Genomic DNA, 22,108 nt, shown 5'->3' with positions numbered 1-22,108 from the left:
AGAGTTGGGGTGGGGTTACAACCAGCTCTGGCTTTCAGAATCCCTAGACCAGGTCGGAGGACTCACAGCGGGGAGTTTTGTGCGGTTTAATTTTCCCAGTGTGAAAATTGTAGCGTGTCCCTTCTCTCCCAGCTTGAAAGCCACCCACCCCAAAAGCCTTCAACTACGGGCTTCCTTTCTCTCTTTTTGGTGGAGTCTGCTTCCTCCCTTCCCACTCGCTCTGCTGAAATTGTTCTCTCCAAGGCTGCTGCCATGCTTGGTGACCTCCTTGTCACCAAGATCAATGGGCTTTTAAAAAGCCTTGTTTTAATAACGACCGCTCCATCCATCCCTTGAAATTCACCTCCCCTGGACTCCTCTGGGCACTGCACGCTCTTCGGCAAGAGCTTCTTGAGCACCTGCTGTGTGTCCGGGCTCTGGGGACACCGGGAGTTGGCCGACGTCTCTGCCCTCGTGGCGCTTACGTTGGCTTCCAAATCTGCCTCCCACCCAGACCTCTCCTGTGAGCCAGCTCCAGCATTGGCTTTCCTCCCACTGACAAGGAATTTGCAGCCTCTGTTCCAGCTCAAACCATTTTCCCTCCTGGGTCCCCTGTGTCAGTCAGTGCCCAAGGCAGAATCTGAGAGCCAACTTGGTCCCCGCACACTCATCCCCACGTATGATCACCCACGCGATTCTCCTGGCTCTTACCAACTCGGACCCCTCCCTCCAGCCTCCTCCCAGCACCTTTGGACCACTGTCATCTCTCACCCACATTGTGACATCCGTCAGCTGACCTTATAGCCTGTGTCCCCTGCTCTCAGCTGGCTCTGCCCATTTCTAGGCTAGATAACAGCCAGAGGGAATTTTCTAAGGCACAAAAGCCATGGGGTTACTGCCCTGCCACTTGGGGCTCTCCTTTGCCCTGAAGCTAAAGTCCAGGAGTCCCAGGGAGGTTTACAAAGCCCTGGAGACAGAGCCTGCTCCCCTCTCTTGTCTCTCCCCATCCTCCTCCGGCGCATGACCCGCAGCCATACTGAACCTGGGAGACCCTTCTGCCTGGAGAGCAGTCCCTGCTGGCCCGCATTGTCCCATCTGTCCCACTGAGCTCCCACCCTCCTTCAGACCTCCGTGTAGATGCCACTTCCTCCAGGAAGCCTTCCCTATCCCCATCCTTCTCTCCCCCGTCTAGGTGAGGTAGCCTCTGCTGGGCTGTTCACACAGTCACACATCCAGGGTCACATCTCGTCCCCGCCAGGCAGCTGCCTGCCTCCCTGACCCTCTTCCCCGCTGGGCTGTATCGGTTTCCTGCAGCTGCTGTAACTAATTTCTACAAACTCAGTGTTTTCAACAACACATTCATCCTCTGGAGGTCAGGAGTCCTGAGGTCAAGGTTAATTGGCAAGGCCAAGTGCCTTCTGGAAGCTCTAGGGGAGAATCCGTTTTCCTTCCTTTTTCCAGCTTTCAGGGCCCTGTGGCAACCCTCGGTGGGTGACCCTGGCCTCCACCTTCAAAGCCAGTAGCCCTTCCGGTCGCTCTCACCGACTCAGCTCCTCCTGCCTCCCTCATGGAGGGCCCCTGTGATTATATGGGGTCCACCCGCTAGGCCAGGATGATGCCCCCTTCTCAGGACCCTTAACTCAATGGCATCTGCAAAGTCTTTCTACTGCAGGGGGTAACCAAGTCATAGGTTCCAGGATTAGGATGTGTACATTGCCAGGCGGGGCGGGGGGGGAGGTCCCTATCCTGCCTGTCACGGCCCCCAAGCTCCTCAAGGGCAGGGCAGACTCCCCGCCCCTGCGGGACCTCCAGCCCAGAGCAGCGTGGCCGGCCCATCCTAAGCGCTCCTTAACGCTTCTGAGAGTGAGTCGGTTAACGCACGAGGGTGCGGGAAGGGGGGGGACGGGTGTCCCTGTGTGCGTGTGCGTCGCGTGTTGTTTGTGACTATGTGGCGAAGCAGAAACCTCTAACCCGGTGAAAAACCACAGCTTCCAGAAAAACATTCATCCCACAATCAAGGAACTAAAGGTGTGGGTGACGAATCGGTGCAAAGCGGGGACGCACAACACAGGAGGTCACGGGGCACCGACCAGCCTGCAGACGGTGGTGGGTGGGTGTCCCGACAGGAGAAATGGACCTTCCCGAGCCGCTGATGGCCCGGCCTCACCTCTCGCAGAAAGGCTGTCCAGTCCGGCAGGTCTGACAGGCGAGTGACCTTGCAGCAGGCGTGACGGCTGGGTGTGAGGGACCCCTGGGAGCTCACGGTGACTCTGATACTCATACACAGCCCCTGACACGGGGCAGGCACCGCTGGAAGCATTTTAATATTCTAACTCGTTGAACCCTCCAGCAACGCCTTCCAGAGGTATTGTGATCCCCACTTTGCAGAGGGAAAAACTGAGGCCCAGAGAGGTCAGATAATTCACCCGAGCTCTCACGGCTACAAAGTGGTAGAATCAGAGGTAACAAGACGCTCCTGACACGATCGGAGAAACCGGAACACTGACCAGACGTTTGACGCTCAGTAGGTAGCAAGGGCTGGGCCAGAGGAGCTCTCTCTGTGCCGCACGGGAGTCGTCGCAAAACCGTACGGCCCAGGGCTCCGCAGGGTCACCGCGCTGAGCTTCAGTGCAGCCCGCTGGGCACCAAAACCTCACATGCCTTGATTGTTTAGTTGTGACACAGGATCGTCGTCTTTTTAAATATTTTTTAGTGTTGCGGGTTCTGTGTCTCCCTCTCTCTCTGCTCCTGCCCTGCTTGCATTCTGTCTCTGTCTCTCAAAAAGTGAATAAATGTTAAAAATATATATATATATATTTAAAAAAAAAAACGGGGGGGGGGGACGCCTGGGTGGCTCAGTCAGTTGGGCGTCCGACTTCGGCTCAGGTCATGATCTCACATTTCGTGAGTTTGAGCCCCACGTCGGGCTCTGTGCCGACAGCTCGGAGCCTGGCACCCCGGGATCATAATCTTTTTAAAGAGTCCTTATCTTTCAGAGATAAATCCTGCCATGTTTACAGGTGCAGCTGTGGGACCCCAGAGCACTGCTTCCCCGTGGGGAGGAGTGGGGGCAGATAGACAAGGTCAGCTACAAGCCCATGACCACTGCAACCCAGGCAATGGTATGTGGGCGTTCACTGGACCATTTTCTCTACTTTTGGAAATGTCTGAAATTTTCCAAAGCTGGCAAGTTGTTTTTTTTTTTAACTTTGTTTATTTATTTATTGGGGGGGGGGGCAGAGAGAGAGGGAGAGAAAAGAATCCCAAGCAGGTTCTGCACGGTCAGCGCACAGCCGAATGAGGGACTCGAATGCACCAGCCGTGAGATCATGACCTGAGCCGAAATCAAGAGTCAGGCACCTAAGCGACTGAGCCACCCAGGCCCCCAGAAAGATATTTTAAAAGGCTCAACCGTGACTCTATGAAGATTTACAATCTTCTTCACCCCATCTGTCCCGCATTGTAAACAGGTTGATTTGCCGAAGGAAATTTGCAGCTGTAAAGAGGGTGCAAGGATTTCTACCTGCCTGGGTTTGGGGGGTGGGGAAGATGCTGACAGCTCACAGGCTGCTGGGCATGAAGCAGAAGGCGGGGCCAGGAGGGAAAGATCCAAAGTCTAATGTCATAAAAATGTTCTGATCTTCTGGCATTGTCTCTGTGGGGCTGAGTCGGATCCAGAGGGCAGAGCATGGCCGGAAGCTCCCAGTGGAGGTCCCAGGGCCAGGTGAGTGGTCCCTACAGCAGGAATAAGAAGGGGAGTGTCTTCAGTCAGATTCTATAGAGGCAGAGCCTGAGACAAGGATTTTGTGCGACTGGTTCATGAGGGAGTGCTCTGGGGAGAAGAGCAAAAAGCAGGACGGGCAGGTGAAACAATCCAGGGACAGATGCGGTTTCAGCTGATCACTGGCTTCAGCCTGATCCCACGCCAGGGGTGCTTGGGAGCACAGGCTTGGTCCTGCCCTGAGGCAAAGGGACTGTCCTCTTACACCCCGTGCCAGCCAGTCATTGACTGCAGATTGGGGGAGGGGTGTAACTAAACTCCCAGAAGGGAGCAGTTAGGAGCACTTAGCACCAGCGATTAGAGCCGCTGGCAATGGGTGCCCCACCCCCCGGTAAATGGGGAGCGGGGGGCACCAACAGCATCTGCCCCAAGGAGGAACCCACTGCCTAGAACCCATCTGCCACCAGTCATTGACCATTAGAGGTGGGAAGGGCTGTAGCTGTTTCCATTCCAATCCCAGAAACTCTCTCTCTCTCTCTCTCTCTCACACACACACACACACACAAATTATGAGAAAACAGAGCCCCAAAGAGGCGAATGGATTTACCCAAGACCACACAGGGCCAGTACTAGAATCTAGGCCTCCTGACTCCACCCTAGAGTGGAGGCCTCCATTTCCTGCTGGCCCCTGGGCTCCTTGCTGGGGACTGTCCCCTTATACCAGCATTCCCCTGAAACACTAGGGGAAGCTGGCCTCCAGGAGCTGAAGGAACAAAGGGTACCTGGGCCCTGGCTGGCTTTCCTGGAACAGCCAGGTTGGCTGGGCCTTCGGGGCCTCAGCTGGCTGCGGGACAGGGGAGGGACCAAGGCCATCGCCCCCCTGGGTCTCTGGCTGCCCCCCACCCCCACCCCAATCAGCCCATCTCCACCCAAGCAGCTCTGTACCAGGTTCTGGAGGAATGGGACGTGGGGCGGGGGGCGGGGGGGCGGGGGCGCGGAGAGCGGGGGCAATAGTGTGTAAGCCCTCTAAGGGCTCGTAGCCCACGCCCTCCTCAGAAAGTGGGAACCTCGCAGCAGACAGACTGTCCCTCTGGTTCCCCCAAGTCCCACCCTCAGCACCCCTCCCTCCCGGTAGCAGGACATCCCCGCAGCAGACCCCTGTCCTGAGAGAGAGTTGTGTGAAATTGGAAGTGGCACCTAGGGATCGCAGTCCAATCCCCACCCCGACCACACACGATATGCGCAGGAGAAAACCAAAGCGGGGGCAAAGAAGGCCAAAATCCCCTAGAACCAAATGTTTGCCAGTTTAAGGCCTCTCGGCCCAAAAGCGTTCCACACAGAACAACTGTAGGGTCCATGGACTATGAGAAAAAAGGTTCCACGGCCAATTCAGTGTGGGAAATGTCCTTAGTGTTAAAATCGGGTGCTCCCCTACAAGAATTCTCAGGCCCTCTGCTCTGCTAAAGAGGGCGAAGTCGATAACCAGGATTTCCCAGAATTTCCCTTCTGCTCCTTTTCTGTCCTTGTCTGTGTTCCATGGAATACATCTTGAGAAGGGTTACTCTGCTTCCCTGAACACAACCCCCAAGTGGATATTTGAACCCTTCCCACTGCCACATTCTGGAAAGCGAAAGCCCGGGTACGAGGCGCACCTCCGGGGACCGAGGTCTCACGATCTCCCTGGACAACCCAGTCCGGCCGGGGCATCTTCCTTCTTTCTTGCTCCCCAGTGGCATCCAGGTTCAGCTCTAAGTCCCGCCTTCCCCTGGTACACCAGAGAAGTCTAGTCACAGTGGGTGGCTGACTGGATAGGCCTCTGCCACCTGCTGCGCCCCCCACCCCGCGCCCCCACCGGTCCAGCTGGCTCTGTCGGAGGGGCTCTGCCTGAAATGCCGGGAATCGAGAGAACAAATCCCCAGGCGTAGCTGGGTCAGGTCACTGAAGAGTCACATCATGATGTCGTGCATCATGGTGAATCTGGGCTCAGCTGCTGGGACCCCCAGCCTCTCCACTGAATCGGGAACCAGACCAAAGGAGACATTTGTCAGAGGGCCCAGCAGCCTGGGCAGAGCAGTGGCATCCAACCACACAGAGACCCAAACCTCAGGCGCTTTCTTGCTGTGTGACTTCGGCCAAGGCATCGGACCTCCCCGAGGCTTCGTGTCTTCGTTTACAGAATGGAGCCAACTTCCCGGGGACTGAGGCACGTCACGTAGCATGGAGCCCGTGCCCCTTGTCTGGCCCTTTGGCCCTTGGACACGGTCCCTTCCTTTCCTCCCCGTCTGGAATTTAGCTATCCGGGCCCCTTGTCCGTCCCAGCCTCCCCAAAGCTCTTTCCCCCTCCTGCTTTCCGCACCCCCACGGCAGGAAACCTGCAAAAATGGGGGTGCTCAAGCAGCACCTCCTGAACTCATTCAGTTGGGATTAAAATTGAGAATTAAAATCAAGGGGAAGGCGCCCCCCCCCCTTTCTTTTTACCAAAAAAGAGTAAGAACGGTCCACTTCCCTTACTTGTGAGTCCCCTCCCCGTGGACAACCGTCTCCTACCTCGATTTCCATAAACTGGCTCCCCTCCCCTCCGCACCCCACCTCACTTCCGTTCTCCTGGGAAAGACCAGCTTTTCTCACTAAGTCCCCAGGCAGCCCCCAAGCCCCACGTGCCCCAGCATCCATCAGTATACAACATCGTGACCGGGATCCTCAGCAAGTGGTGATTTCAGTCCCCCGCAAGGTTTTCCCTCAACCTCTCTCTCACGCCTCTTAAAACATCCAGAACGTTTCCTTTCATTCACTGAGGCAACAGTGTGTAAAGCATTTAAGCGCACGCACTCGGGAGCCAGTCTGCCAGGCTTTGAGTCCCAGTCCAGTCATTTCCTGACTGTGTGACCTTGGGCAAGTGGCTTAACCTCTCTGGGCCTCATCTGCAACATGGAAACAAGCCACAGGACTTCCCCAGAGGTTTGGGACAAGGATAACATCGGATAATGCATGTAAAGTGCTTATCCCACTGCCAAGAATGGAGAAAATGTTTGTAAATGTTGACTCACTGTTAAATATTGACTTCCTGGCTCAGCAGAAGTTTCCTTCCATCCTCTTTCCCATCAAGAGGAACCACATCGCCAGTTTGGATGTGTTCTGTCTTGCAATGGCTGGGAAGTTTGACCCTTTCTTCTGCCCCAGAAGGAGCGGTGTCCCTGCAGTGCCACAGAGGCTATAAGCGGCCGGTCCTCCCCATTCCCAGAAGCCAGGTTATTCCAGGTCAAACCAAGTTCAGGGGTTACTGAGCAGGGCAGACTGTTCTGGAAGGCCCTGACCCGGAGAACAGAGGTGACACTGAGTCTGACCAGACATAAGCCCCAGAAATGAGATGCGTTCTGCCCCAGCCTCTCTCCCTCCTCCGCAGCTAAGGTCCTTGGCCCAAGTCCTGGCAGCAGAAGACTACGGAGTGGCCACAATTATTCCCAGAACGGAAGTGAGGGGGCTCCCGCCACAGCAGGCCCCCAGCCCAGCCTGGCCCGGCCAGAGATACCTGCCCCGGGAGCTGAGCCCACCGGGCTTCCTGCCTCCAGCCTGGCACCAGCAGAAGCCCAGGAAGAGGAGCAGCCTTCTCAAGGAGCTGGGCGTGAGTGCCCACTTCCTGGGGCCCTGGAAGTCGGGGAGGGGGACACCCGGAGAGCCCCGAGGAGGGAGGGAGAGAGGAGAGCCTCCAGCTGGCCTCCTTCACACTCCTGCTCGGATTGAAAACTGAAAACGCCATTGCTGGGTCATAGGGTAGGTCTATTTTTAATTTTCTGAGGAACCTCCACACTGCTTTCCAGAGCGGCTGCACCCTATGACCCAGCAATAGCACTGCTAGGAATTTATCCAAGGGATACAGGAGTACTGATGCATAGGGGCACCTGTACCCCAATGTTTATAGCGGCACTCTCAACAATAGCCAAATTATGGAAAGAGCCTAAATGTCCATCAACTGATGAATGGATAAAGAAATTGTGGTTTATATACACAATGGAGTACTACGTGGCAATGAGAAAGAACGAAATATGGCCCTTTGTAGCAACGTGGATGGAACTGGAGAGTGTGATGCTAAGTGAAATAAGCCATACAGAGAAAGACAGATACCATATGGTTTCACTCTTATGTGGATCCTGAGAAACATAACAGAAACCCATGGGGGAGGGGAAGGAAAAAAAAAAAAAAAAGAGGTTAGAGTGGGAGAGAGCCAAAGCATAAGAGACTGTTAAAAACTGAGAACAAACTGAGGGTTGATGGGGGGTGGGAGGGAGGGCAGGGTGGGAGGGAGGGCAGGGTGGGTGATGGGTATTGAGGAGGGCACCTTTTGGGATGAGCACTGGGTGTTGTATGGAAACCAATTTGATAGTAAATTTCATATATTAAAAAAAAAAATTAAAAAAAAAAAAAACAAAAACAAAAATAAAAAACAACAACAACAACAAAAAAAAGAAAACTGAAAACGCCACCGAGGGATGGGAGAGACTGTCTACACCTGCACCAGCACTGGCTCCGTGTCACTCACAGCAAGTCCTCAACAGAAGTCTCTCCCCTTCCCTTCTCTTCCGTCCCCTCCCCCCGCCCCCCTGCCCCCCCCCACCCTGCCCTGGGAGGCCCCAGCAGCACCACAGGCGGAGGGAGAATTACTGGATTCCCAGCCGCCTCTCCAAGGGGCCAGTCCTTCCCTGTAGACCCACCAGGATCCCTTAGAAGGTGGGCAGTGGGCTGGGATCAGCCAGCTGGCACAGGGCACCAGCGGGTCCCCCCAGCAGTGGCTGCCTGTTCCCTCCCGCCCCCAGGCCTTCCATGTTGTCATCGCTCTGCTGCACTTGTTCTTTGGGGCTTACCTGGTCTCTACTGTCACGGATCTTCACCTGGTGGTGCTGAAGTCTTGGTATCCGTTCTGGGGGGCTGCCTCTGTGAGTAGGTACCAAAACACGGGCCAGATGTGGGGGTCCGTGGGCAGGCCTGGGGGACCCCGGCATCGGGGGCTGGACGTAGGTGGGTCAGAATGAGCTACTGGGGGGGGGGGAGCGCGTGCCCACCCCTTTCTCCAGCCTCCCTGCCTCTGCTTCTGTCCTCTTGGCCCCTCCCAGGAGGCCCCTTCAGGCCTGCATCCCAGGGGAGCACTCCCGGGCTGTCTGCACACTCCCCTAACCCGACACGCGCATCGGCAGGAGGGCGAGCACGAGCTGGGGACTTGGGAGGGGTCGGGAGGCGCCGGGCACAGCTGCATCCCCGGTGTGGGGGCTCGGGTGCACAGGGGAGACCAGCATGGCCAGGGCAGGCCCAGGATGGGCCACGTGGTGGGCAGGGGGAGCTCCTTGCCACCAGAGCTCGGCTTTCTCAGAGAGTAGCCAGAAGAGAGCGAATTTGTGGGTTTCAGGGGACCCCGACCTCCCTCATGACTGTTGCCAATCTGGCCTGCAGTTTCTCATTTCAGGGATCTTGGTGATAACGACGGACATGGTCTTGAAGACTTATCTGGTGAGTGGAAACAGTGAGGTCACTCCCTCCCGTCCCAGTCCCCAGTCCTCCCCGGGTCAGCTCTGTGAAGGGCGTCCGTGTGGAGTGCAGATTCGGGAAACCGTTCTCTGGGATTCGCTGGGAGCAGGCACGAGTCTTCCCGACAGCAGAAGGGGCCCCGGGGCCCCGAGGTCTGCCCCTCCCCCACTGCCCTTCCTGGGCCCCAGTTCTGTCCTCACGTCCGGCCCGTCTGGCCTCGTGTCTGCACACCGCGGCCCGACCCGTTGTTCCGCGGTGCAAGTCTGACCCCACCCCTCCGTGGCCGTCCACCTCCTTGGTGCCCAGGAGCCCCTGCTTGCCCCCAATAGCAGCAACTCCACGAGGCCTGCGGGCCCTGGCCCGCTTTCTATCTGCTTCTCATCTCTCAGAGACACCACCGGCCAGACAGGACTCTGTCCTCCTCTGTGCCGCCCTGTCCGCGGCCTGAGAACTTTGCCCGCTCCGGGTGGCACATTCTCGCCCCGCTTTGGCTCACTCCTGATCATTCTTCAAAACTCAGCCTCCGTGCCCCGTCCTCCTGGTAGTCCTTCCCCACCTGCTATGGCTGGCTTCTGTATCCCCACAGCTTGTTGGACTTACCTGTCTTCTCATCTCTCTGCGGTACACTAAGCCGTGGGGTGTCTGAGCACCGGGCTGCTGGAGCAGCCCGGGGTGGCCCGAGTGGGCCCAGAGTAAACACCGACACAAGACTGGCCAGATGGATGGACATCGGTGACAGAAGGACCCTTCCTACCCCCTCCTACCTCATGGCCACAGCCCACCTTCTGCCCCACACGCCCTGGCCTGGCCCACATTTGTGCCCTTCCAGCTGGGCTAGGCTGGGGCCATCCCCCTGCCTTCTCAAGAGGCATAGATAACAGGGCAGTGTGGTGCCATTTACCCACAGAGGCAGGGGATGCATGGCAAAAACCTGCCATTCCTCCTGGGCTGGGCCCCTTTCGGAACCAGAAGGCTCCCCCTTCCTACACCTGGGCAGAGGGAGGCTTTACTGCAGGGACGTCCGTCCTGGTACAGGTTGGAGTTTCCATATGTTCACACTCTGTCCATTACAAGGGTCTGCTCTTGATAAGAGGCTCTTGGAATCGTGTTCAACCCAAGACGGTGAGGAATGGGGACATTTCAGGGACTGTGCCGGGTGGGGAAGGAGGCAGACCCAGAGTGTGTGAGTGTGGGGCACCGTTGGGGCTCCTCCTGCTCTAGCCTATGGAGCGGGGAGGATGGGTAAGGGGCCATTTGGACGTCCAGTGCCCTGACCAGGCGACACATTTGATGCCGGGATGGTCAAAACCAGCTTTGAGAGGGAGACAGTGGTGGGAACATCCCTCTTCGGTACAAAGTCTGTGGGTCGGGAAGCAGCCCTTGGGTTCCCCCAATCCTGTCCCATAGAAGGTGAAAGCCACCTGGGGCCTCCCCTGTGGTCAGCTATCTCAGAAAGTCACATTTAAATGAGGAACCTCGGGTCCAGAGACAGGCAGAGTCTTTCCTGAGGCCACGGAGCAAGCACCTGGCAGGCCTAGACACAGGGCCTAGATCTGGGTCTCTAACTTTCGGGCGACGGTTGTGACTTTTGCTTGTAGAGGATACTTTGCCTGACAGCACACGGCGTCAGCTTCTTCTGCGTGCTAGCGGGCCTCTTTGTCATTGCCAAAGATCTCTTTCTGGAGAGGACGTTTGATTTCCCGATCTGGACCCCGTACCCCAACAGCACAGTGAGTGCCCCGGCCCCACGGGTCCCCTGACTCCCAGGAAGGTGCGGCCTTGGGCTTGGCCAGGAGGATGCTTCTGGCTCTCAGGAAACCTTCCAGAGCCCAGGCACCGGAGCTGAAGCCCTCAGCCAATCTGTTCCCACCCCGTCCCTCCTGAGGCACGGGGCAAAGGGGGATGCTGGCTCCTCACTGGTCAGCGTCAGGGAGCTGCGGGAGGCCTCGGGTCACTGAGTCCGAGCCCACTGTTGCAGGTAGGGGACCTGAGGCCCAGAAGGGAGAGGGGCCCATGTGAGGCTGAGCAGCAAATTCAGGACCCCCTTCTAGAATGGCCAATTCCCTGGTCAAGGCTCTGTAAACGACATAGCCCCCCAGTGACCCCACTATGGGTGAGCCTCTCAGCAGCCCTGCAGAGCAGGCTGAGTCTACTTCATTACCCCCGTTTTAAGGGAGTGAACACTGAGGTCCAGAGAGGTTAAATTCGTAGACCGAGGCCACACAGCAAGTGTCAGGGGTGCAGCGAGGCCTCAAACCTGGGCCTACAACTCGGAGCCCAGGGCCCTTTCAGCACAGCGTGGGGCCCCTGGAGCAGAAGGTGGGCCCGACACTGCACGTGGTGGCTGCTGGCCTCTGGGCCAGGTCCCTGACCACGGTGGTGGGGGGCTGTTCCTTATCGAGCTCCCCCATGCACACGCATGTGCAGGCACACAGGCAGGCCTACTCACACACACACACACACACACACACACACACACACACACACTCCCCATCCACACGCTCGTGCCCTGTGAGATGTCCCAGCTGCTTGGTGGTCCTAAGCCCAGCTCCCCCCCAACAATAAAAGGCGCTCCTTCTCTCTGAGCCTCAGTGTCCCCATCTAAGTGGGGCTGGATGAGATGGCACTTAAGGCCACCTGCGGTGCCACCAGAGGCCCACAAGATTCTCCAGCCCTCCAACATCAGACAAATAAATGCTCGCTGAGGACCCACGGGTGCCGGGAGGTGGGCGTAGAGCAGCGCCTAAGAAGGACCCTGTCCCAGCCCCGCGGAGCCCCCCCCCCCCCCCCCCGCCCTCCCCCAGGCACACCTGGCTGCGGAAGCCCTTGCTGCCCCCTGTTGGCTGGGTCTGACCCCGCCTGCACCAGCCTGAGGGGTGCAGATACCCAGGAGGCCTCTCTCCGGCTCCCTCTCCCCCCCTCCCCTCCAGGTCCACATCCAGAGGCTGGAGCTGGCTCTGCTCTGCTTCTCCTTCCTGGAGTTCTTCCTGCTGAGCTACACGGCCGTCACAGTCTGCAGGGCTGGCCGCCGGCCTGCAAAGGTGAGGCCCTCCAGAGACGGGTGGGGACGCGAGGTTCGGGAAGGGGAGGGGGCAGGCAGGGGTGTTGCTGAGCATTTACTCAGTGGGGGCCACAGACAGAGGCGGGACCACAGTCCAGCCGGGGAGACAAGTCAGGGGGGAGCAAAGGCTGACTGAAGGTGAAAATTGCAGAGTCACTGAAGAGAAAACATCTGTGGGCCAGGGAGCTGTCACAGGGAGATGGCTGGAGGCTGAGCGGGATCCCGACTTGCAGGCAGGGTGGGAGCAGGGGCCTCCAGCAGAGAGAATGTCATGGACACTGGCTTGGGGCCAGGAAGGGGAAGGCCCGGAGAGCTATAGCATGTTGTGGGGTTTGGCTGTGGAGGGAGTAACTGAGGTGGGATGGGGGGGGTGGTCCTAGGAGACTGAGCATTTCAAGCTACAGGCAATCCCGTTATGAGCACTTTAGAAAAACATGACTTGAAGATTAAACACACACACACACACACACACACACACACACACACACACACACACAACCAAAAACCCATACCGTGATTTAGCTTAATCTTCTCAACAGCCCTTGGAGGTAGGTAGTTACTTCCCCATTCTTAATATCAATAAACTGAGGCTTAGAGAGTTTCCTTCACTTCCTAAGGTCAGTCAGCCCGTAAGGAAATCCAGGAATCAGTCCGAGGTGTGTCCACCCCATGGCCAAGTGCTGGTCTGCCTGGGGTTGGGGGGGGGCGGGGACGGCAGAACGGCAGGCTGGGGCCAGGTACATTCTGGAATAGATTAGCTTCGCCCCACGCCGGTGACCCTGACCCTGACCAGAGGTGATTTTCCTAGGCCCATTTCTTTAAAGGAAAAAAGTTCCCATTATAATCTGAACTTTCCGAACACTAAAAACATGTGATCCTGGCGATCCTTCGAGTTCGACACTCGGAGCGTTTTCGCATTAGTGCCATCCGTTTTTGGGGTTTTCACCTGGCACAGATAGGATCGTGTGGCCCTGAGCTTTACCAAACCCCCTCCGGTTGTCCCAGTTACTGCCTGGCTGGCTGGCAGGAAGTCTTCTTGTTAAGACATCAGAGAGCTGGAAGGGGCCTTGAGTCACTGAGGCCAACCCCGCCCTACAGGATGGGGACACTGAGGCCCCCTCCCCAGCTGGGGGAATTCACAGTCACCGCTCCCGGATATCAGCATCTGCCATGTGCTGGGCACTGTGCTAAACACTGCAGGCGACTCTCTTGGTTGCCCATTGCCATGGCCACAAATTATCACTAATTCTGCTTACGCATATGGAAGAGGAAGCAGGAGGCTCAGCAGGGTTAAGTGACTCCCCACTGTCACACGCGGTGAGTGGCCAAGCTGGCCCTCCCCCACACGCCTCCGTGCCCTCCTCTGTCTGAGAGAATGGCTCCGGGCACAGGCTTTGCAGCACCCTCGTCACAAACGAGTGGTGAGGACAGGACAACAGTCACCGGGGACATTGCCAGCGTGGCCCCTGGAACGTGTTCTGGTGAGGAGGGACCCTGGCAAATCAGCTGGTTCAGTCCCATCAGGGAAGCTGACAGGGCAAGTGATTTGCCTAAGGTCACCTGCACACGAGTAACAGGCTCAGAACCAGGGGCGAGTCCCCCTCTCCCTGCTCCCTCCTCGACCACAGGAAGGCGGAGAGAGGCACACACTGGCCTTCTGGAAGTCCCTCCGTCGTCTCTCAAGCCTCGGTTTCCCCATCTTTGGGGGAACCTTGAGCACGTAAGCCCGTGGATAAGTGCTTTGTGAATGGCCACTCACTCCCCAACTGTAGCAGCAGGGACGGTGGCTTCTCTTTTGCAGGAAGGTGACTTATCCTTTGCTCCGGACACATCATCGTGGGGGCTCAGGGGGCCACCGATGAGTCCTCCACCAACCTATGAGGATGTGACTTGGCGTGACATGTAAGACGAGCCAGAGCAGAGGTGAGGAGGCCCTGGGCTCCCCAAACTGTCAGAATTCACCGGGTCCCTTCTCCCTGCACAGTTCCGAAGAGGCGGTTGCCAGAAAGGGGCAAACGGTGCTATTGCTAGAAACGTCTGCCCCGTGCTGGTGGCCGAGGTAGAGGCGGCCCCCATGCCCGCAGGCCCAGAAGGGACCCCCGGGCCCCACCCCCTGTAACATGTCAGTTCCTCAGCTGGACCAGAGCACGGCCAGGTCCTACCCACCCAGGAACAGACCCCAGCCCCCACTCCACCCCTCTACCCTCCCTGTCCGCTGCCCTCCAGTCACTGGCGGACACATGGGGAGCTCGTCCATGGGGGGGCCGTGGGGCGAGTCACAAGGGAGCCTCAGAGCCCAGGGAGGCCTGGCCTCCAGACTCAACCCTCCGTGAGGTCTCTGGGGGAGCGTGGGTCTGAATCCCTGGATCGGGGGTGGGCGCAGCCGGGGCCTCGAGTCGGATGGAAACGGGGCCCAGTTCTCCCCCACAAACGGTTAACGCATCTCCCTGCCTCCCTGGGCCTCAGTGTCTCCACCTGTACTCCGAGGGAGAGGTAGATGATGGGACCTGGGCCTCGAAGCTGGAAAGCTCAGAGATAGGAGTCAGGTTCGGGATTCCAGCTGTGATACCCAAGGCTGTGAGTGAGGCTTCAGGTCCCGGGTCCACACCGGCTGGCGCCGCGGAGTAAGCCAAGCGAGGGAGAACCGCCTTCTCCGTTCCTGAATGTAGCCTTCCCGGGACAGTCTGTGATTCCTGCGATTTCCGGACTGTATTCTATTCCCCTCATGTTTCCATAAAGTGATTTTTCTTCTCGCCGCGCATTATCGTCGAGGGGAACTTTGTGTCAGCAACACACAGGAAGCCGATACCTTTCCACAAAAAGAAGCAAAGCACAAAAATGATGGAAACGCTGCAAACATACGACGAAACTCGCTTGCCACCCCACGCGGTGATCTCAGCACCTGCTTCTCTGCCTCTTGCCACCCCGGCGTCCCTGAGGCTCCACAGACCCTGAGCCACCCCCTTGCCCTTCCTCTGCCTGGACTCTCTTCCCTGGAGAATCAGGCCCTCGCTCTGCCCAGTAGAGACGGGGCTTCTGACTCTGGGCCACAGCCCGTGTCATTTGCCCCTCCCATCAATCTGTGATGTAGGTTCTGTCACTATCCCCGTGACACGCAGGCTCGGAGATGTTAAACAGGCTTCCCGAAGGCACCCAGCTGGTAAGCAGTAGAGCCCAGATTCGGACCCGAGCACCCTGACTCCACGCTGACGGCGCCCAGATGTGGCGACAGGATGGCCCCTGCTCTCCAGGAGCGCTACTCTCACTGGTCAGATGAGACGTGCCCGTACGACAGCCACCACAGTCCACACGGCAAAGTCAGCCCTCAAAGTTCACAGGAACCCCGTCTTCCCAGATGGGTCGTTTGCCGTGTGGTAGCCCAGGTTTGCAGCTGTCCGGGATCGCAGTCCTACAAAACCCCAGGGTGCAGCGATGCCCTCGGGGTCCCCGAGCCTCGCACTGAATATTCCCGGGGTTCAAGGTTGTCTGAATTCTGTCGTCACTGCACTGAATATTCCCAGGGTTCAAGGTTGTCTGAATTCTGTCGTCACTTCCCTTGTTGCCACTCCTGGCTGTCACCTCTGGTCTCAGTTAGTGACTTGCCGGTAACCTTTGGTCTCTGCTTGTGTTCTGCTGCTTCTGTGGGTCACAGCTGGCTTTGGAGCAGAATGTCAAGCGTAAGTCCCTGGCCTTGGACGGAGCATCAGAGGGCCCAAAGCCATGCCGATGTGTGGGACAAACAGTTAGGACAAAGAATCCGAAGAAAAGAACCTCAAAGCCTGGCTGTCTGGAGATCCCGGGTGCAAATTTCCGCTCGGGTGGTGGCTTCCTCTGTGACCTTGACCCGGCCCCATCCCCTTACAGGGCCTCAGTTTCCTCACCTGTAAAATGGGATGTTGTACTGGACCAGTGGTTTCATTTCAACCAATCTATGAAAAGGAGAGTAGAGCGACTCAACTGGGGTGTCAGGTTAGCACGCCTGCTTCCTCTTTCTCCATGTGTATCCGTCTCGGGCATGCACGTCCACACCCAGGCACCCTTGCATCTCCGTGTAAGCTTTTGTGTGGAACCATCCGGAAGTGGCAGACACCACGACCCTCCGTCCCCAGATTCTTCTGCCTGCATTTCTTCCTGAGAATGTGAGCATTCTGCATAATCACAATAGTATTATCACAGTAAGAACATTAAAGATGATTCCAGGGTGGGGCGCCTGGCTGGCTCAGTCAGTTAAGCATCCGACTCTTGACCTTGGCCCACGTCGCGGCCTCGCAGCTCGTGACTTTAGACACCACGTCGGGCTCTGCACTGGTGGCCAGGAGCCTGCTTGGAAATCTGTCTCTCCTTCTCTCTGTCCTTCCCCCTCTTGTTTTCTCTCTCTCTCTCCCTCCCTCCCTCTCTCTCTCTCTCACTCCCTTTCTCAAAATGAATAAATAAACATAATTTTTTTTTCTTTTAATTCCAGGGCGCCTACGTGGCTCAGTCAGTTGAGCATCTGACTTCGGGCCAGGTCGTGATCTCACGGTTTGTGGGTTCAAACCCCGCATCAGGCTCTCTGCTGTCAGCTCAGAGCCTGCTTCAGATCCTCTGTGCCCCCCCTCCCCTGCCCCTCCCCCCTCTCAAAAATAAATAAACATTAAAAAAAATTGGGGGGGCGCCTGGGAGGCTCAGTCGGTTAAGCGTCTGACTTCGGCTCAGGTCATGATCTCGCGGTTCATGGGTTCAAGCCCCGCGTAGGGCTCTGTGCTAACAGCTCGGAGCCTGGAGCCTATTTCGGATTCTGTGACTCCCTCTCTCTCTGCCCCTCCCCTGCTCGTGTTCTGTCGTTCTCTGTCTCTCAATAATAAATAAATGTTAAAAAAAAATTTTTTTTTAATTTTTTTTTACAGAGACCCTGTCCATATTTGAATTCCCCCCATGGTGCCAAAAATGTCCTTTACTGTACTTCAGGTTAAACCTGGACCCAGTCAAGTTTCATGCATTATATTTGTCACATCACTTTTTTTTTTCATCTAGAACAATCCTCCCACGTTTTTCTCATGACAGGGGCTTTTTGAAAAGAACAGCTGTCTGTGGAGCGTCTGTTTTTTTCCTCACGGTGTCCTTCCCTTGCCCCCCATCCTCCCTTTTCTTGTCACCTGGCAGCGACCCGGAGGCCTGGGTCGATGCAGGGTGAACGTTGAACGTTGGGGAGAACTCCCCAGGGGTGGTGCGGGGCCTTCTCGCTGCGTCATGTCCCGAACCCGGGAACCTGCTTGTCCCTCGGTTAGTAATCCCGGGCATGGGGGTCACTGTCATAGCTCGCCACTGCCACTGTCATTTTTTTAACATTTTTTTTAACGTTTATTCACTTTTTGAGAGACAGAGAGAGAGTATGAGCAGGGCAGGAGCAGAGAGAGAGAGGGAGACACAGAATCCGAAGCAGGCTTCAGGCTCCGAGCTGCCAGCCCAGAGCCCGAGGCGGGGCTCGAACCCACGAACCGTGAGATCATGACCTGAGCCGGAGTCGGACGCTTAACTGACGGAGCCACTCAGGCACCCCAACCACTGTCATTTTCTATACCTGCTTTTCCTACAGAGTTGTTGTTGTTGTTTTTAAGAAAGCAAAACAGCTCGCATCCCTTATCAGAGAGGAAAATGTCGAAGTTGGTCTTTCTGTAAGAGCTGAATGTCTAATATACAAAACTCTCAAATGTCGTAAACACTAACTCGACAGTCTTATATCGAGTACAGTGATGTAAACTCATTCTTTCTTCTTAAAATTTCTTCATTATCATATATACCATGTGTAAATGAAGAGAAATTGGAAATGCTCCCAAGGCTCATACGATTACCAAACCCTGAAAGGGATTCATGAGCCTAGCGGCCAGGGGGGAGGGGGGGGGCAGTGGCCTCGATGACCCTCAGGGCCTCAGCGAGCTCTAGAACTTTAGATTTCCGCGACAGTGAGCCAGCAGAAAAGGTGTCACGGCCCCACAGCTGGCCTCAAGATGCCGCTGCTTAGAGATGTCAGTTCAGTGGTCTTGGGGCAAATAAACCAGAGTGCTCTGTCCCCTGGGTCCCCATGGGGAGTGAGGCCTTCCCCTCCCCAGTGAGGACACCGCCGACCACCCCTGTGCCTGGGGAGGGACCAGCTTTGTGAGCGGTGGGTTCCTGAGAAATGAGCACACACAGAGTCGCGCATGTCCTGGTCAGGGCAGGGGAGATCACGGCGCTCAGGGGGGATAGAAAGTCACTGCAGTAAGAACTTCCTGTACCACTGACTCCTCATGGAACTGAGCCTCCATTTTCTCATCTGTAGAATGGGAATGGCGCTTCCTCCCCCCACCGAGTGGTAGTGAGGGTCAGAGAAGACTGTGGATGTGAAAGTACCAACTCAGTGTTCCCCGAAGCGTGAGACACGGGGGGGAACGGTGTGGGAGACAAGACCATGGTGATGAAGGACATCAGTGCGCGTGTGGAGGGAGGAGTCCCCTTTTCAATCTCCTTCAATCTCTTGGATTTCTTTTGGGAGAAAGTCTCCGTTTGGGACTGCTGTGTCATTAACTAACACCAGCTAATGTCCCTTCACGGGGAGACAGCAGACCTCGGGCAGCGAGCATCATCGCATTGGAAAAAAAATTATAAAAAGGAAGTCCACCCGAAGAGGCCCGTTAAATCATGGTACAAGGCACAGAGAGATCCATAAAAATCGCGAAGGTAGAGCTTGAATGACCGACGTCTGAGAAGCAAGGAAAGCGGACCTGCCCTCCCCACCCCGTTCACAAGAAGGAAGCGGGTTTGCACCCTGCGATGCAAGCTTACTCGGACCCTCGAACCTGATTCGACCTCCCGGTCTCGTGGAACTTTTGCACTGGATGAATCTTCCTGGGTGATCTCACTAACCCCTCGCGTGGAGAAACTGAGGCCCGGGTGTCTACCCATGACGTGCCCCCCACCCCCACCCCCAGCCCCACCTTCCCTGGGAGTCTGGGGAATGAGTCCAGCAACGACAGCCCCCGGCCTCTCTGGGGTGGAGACAGGCACGAACGATCGCACAAAGAAATGTGCAGCTGCTGTAAGGGAAACAGGTGTGGTGAGGACTGTGCTAGGGACCCGATCCGGAACACCTCCGGGGTGAGGCAGAGAAGGCAGAAGCGGACCTGCCTTTCTTCCGGGCCACAGCCTGGAGCTTGCCCGCTGGGCTCCACCCCCCGCCCCGCCCCCAGGGCTGCGACCAGACCACCTCCCCCCCTGCCTCCCCACTGCTTCCAGCCCTCCTGCTGCCTTGCATGCATTCGGTAGCAAACGGCCTACTGTGCGCCAGGCCCCTGCCCACCTGGGGCCTGTCAGCCCTCTGCCAGAGTCAGAACCAGGGGGAGTCACACACTGAGATTTGCTGCAAGGCATCGGCTGCCGTGGTTGTGGGGGCCGGGCAGGCAGGTGTACCCTGGGCGCAGCAGACACGGGGGTGGGGGGCAGTGCTGGATCTCGGGGGGCCCGCCCGAAGCCGCCCTCCACCACGAGAGTCTCTCCTTCGTAAGGGAAGCTCCACTTCTATTCTCTGAGCCTTCCACTGATTGAATCAGGCCCACCCAGGTTATCTAGGAAACTCTCCCTCACATAAAGCCGGTTGATTGATTATGGATCCAATCACATCTCCAAAATACTTTCACAGAAACCCCTAGACTGGTGTTTGAATACGTGGGAACTTAAAAGAGAGGCAAAAAGGCCCCTCTGCCGGGTGGCTCCTGGGAATGGAAGTAAACACAGGACCAGCAGGACAGGGTGTCAGGGGAACGTGGGGATGGGGCGCTCAGGGAATCCCTGCAGGAGGGTTGGGTGCCTGAGCTGGGCCTCCAAGGCAGGAACAGTGCCCTAATATGGGGAACAGCATGGGCAAAGGCACGGGATGAGGGAAGCAGGAAACAGTTATAAAATTACAAATGGAGGGGGGTTGGGGTGCCTAGGTGGCTCAGTCGGTTGAGCGTCCAACTTCGGTTCAGGTCATGATCTCACGGTCGGTGAGTTCGAGCCCCGAGTCGGGCTCTGTGCTAACAGCTCAGAGCCCAGATCCTGTTTCGGATTCCGTGTCTCCCTCTCTCTCTGACCCTCCCCCAGTCATGCTCTATCTCTCTCTGTCTCAAAAATAAATAAACATTAAAAAAATTTTTTTACAAATGGAGGGGGCGCCTGGGTGGCTCAGCCAGCCAAGCGTCCGACTCTCGGTTTCCACTCAGGTCACGATCTCTAGGTTTCGTGAGTTCGAGCCCCGAGTCAGGCTCTGCGCTGGCAACACAGAGCCTGCCTGGGGTTCTCTCTCTCTCTCTTTCCCTCTCTCTCTGTTCTCCCCTACTCGTGCTGCCTCTGTCTCTCTCAAAATAAATAAATAAACTTGAAAAAAAGAAAAAGAAATTACAAATGGAATTTCCAAATACAGAAAAGAACCTCTCCACACGGGAGTTAAGCATCCACAGACAGCAGGTAAGATAAAAAGCGTTGCAGTGGGCTGAAGGTCTGCGCACCCCCCGCCCCCGCCCCAGACTCCTATGTGGAAACCCCAGTCTCCCATGTGGCGGTGTTAGGAGGTGGGGCCTTCGGGAGGAAGTTAGGTCACGAGGGTGGGGTCCTCGTGACTGGGATTAGTGCCCTCGGAAGAGGCAGGGGAGAGCTCGCTCCCTTCTCTGCTCTCTGCCACAAGAAGATTCGGTGAGAAGCGGCCACCGGCAGGCCAGGAAGAGGGTCCTCCCCAGAACCACCTGGATCAGAACCACCTGGGAGCCTTTAAATTGTGCAGACCTCTCCCCCCCACCCCGCCACGCCCTACCTCCAGCGACTCACCCTTAACTGGGCCAGAGCAGTGGTTCTCATGGGCAATGTCTGGAGACATTTTTGGTTGTGGAGGATGCTACCAGCTCTAGTGAGCGGAGGCGGGGGTAATGCCCGGGGACGGCCCCACCTCCCCCAGCAAGGACCAGCCCCCCAGGCCAATATTGCCAAAGCTGGGAAACCGTGTTCGAATGAGGCCAGCACTTCGAGAGTGTGCTGTCGGCCACAGGGAGCCATCGATTTATGTTCTGGAGAGATCTCTCTGAGACCGTGGTGTGCAAAGTCGGGAGAATTTCTCACCTCATTGGGGGCCAGCACTTACATCTCTGGCTCATCAGCTCAGGGGCAAGCCCCTGTGCCCGGCACTCGAGGCTTGGTAATCAGGAGTTTCTTGCCTGTTTAATCCTGCAGAAGGGTAAGTAAAGACCCTCTTCACAGTCAGTCTCCCGCCGTGCTCTGGCCGGTACCTCAAGCCCTCAGAGAGGTTAAGTGACTTGTCCGAGGTGACACAGCAGGTGTGAGGCAGGGTGGGGCCGGGGCTACGTGTGGCCCTGAAGAGGGTGAGACCTCAGACACAGCACAGGGCCCCTCTCTGCCCCGGAGCTCCATTGGCCAGCAAAGCTGGGCCAGCCCACCTCAACAGGTGGGAGCCTGGGGCTTCGTGAGGACACAGGAAGGTGACGGACATGGTGAAGGGAGGGCTGAGAAAAGAACAGCAACGCAGGGGGGTGGGGGGCGGGGCGTACGAAGTGCACAGAGGGGGAAGGTGCACCCAAGGGAAGCAAAAGCAGCCATGGGGCAAAGATTCCAACATCGGGAAGGTGAAAGTGGCCCAAGAATGTGTGTGTGTGTGTGTGTGTGTGTGTGTGTGTGCGCGCGCGCGCGCGCTGCTGCGCACACATGCGCGCACGGGTGCGGGTGTGGGCGTCTGGCCTCACTACCTCCCCTCCGTATCCCAGTGATGTGGGTGCAGCGCTCCGCTCAGACACAGTGACTTTCTCGGAGAAGGATTTCAGGGAAACGTG

The 22,108-nt window shown here is 56.9% G+C and overlaps 1 protein-coding gene across 8 annotated transcripts; it reads left to right on the top strand.

Annotated features, from left to right (window-relative positions):
• The first annotated feature begins 3,612 nt into the window (after positions 1-3,612).
• Positions 3,613-16,846, top strand: MS4A10 (membrane spanning 4-domains A10). Of its 8 annotated transcripts, none has more exons than XR_008421119.1 (10): positions 3,613-3,703; positions 7,104-7,322; positions 8,512-8,631; positions 9,143-9,199; positions 10,816-10,947; positions 12,148-12,258; positions 14,080-14,201; positions 15,018-15,759; positions 15,808-16,417; positions 16,741-16,846. XR_008421119.1 is itself a non-coding variant. In XM_019414547.2 (8 exons), exons 1-7 carry the CDS (start codon positions 3,668-3,670, stop codon positions 14,182-14,184), a joined length of 780 nt encoding a protein of 259 aa, XP_019270092.1. In that variant the 5' UTR covers positions 3,613-3,667; the 3' UTR covers positions 14,185-14,201; positions 16,741-16,846. The 8 variants fall into 8 exon arrangements, 2 of the variants coding, with proteins under 2 accessions (XP_019270092.1, XP_053755638.1); XR_008421120.1 differs by having other exon boundaries at positions 15,808-16,247; positions 16,741-16,839; XR_008421121.1 differs by lacking the exon at positions 16,741-16,846 and having other exon boundaries at positions 8,512-8,635; positions 9,156-9,199; positions 15,808-16,681.
• The last annotated feature ends 5,262 nt before the right edge of the window (positions 16,847-22,108 follow it).

The sequence above is a fragment of the Panthera pardus genome, unplaced genomic scaffold, assembly GCF_024362965.1.
Source record: "Panthera pardus isolate Hobbes unplaced genomic scaffold, ASM2436296v1 HiC_scaffold_12, whole genome shotgun sequence".
Taxonomy (NCBI): domain Eukaryota; kingdom Metazoa; phylum Chordata; class Mammalia; order Carnivora; family Felidae; genus Panthera; species Panthera pardus.
This window is presented reverse-complemented; position numbering and strand designations above follow the sequence as displayed.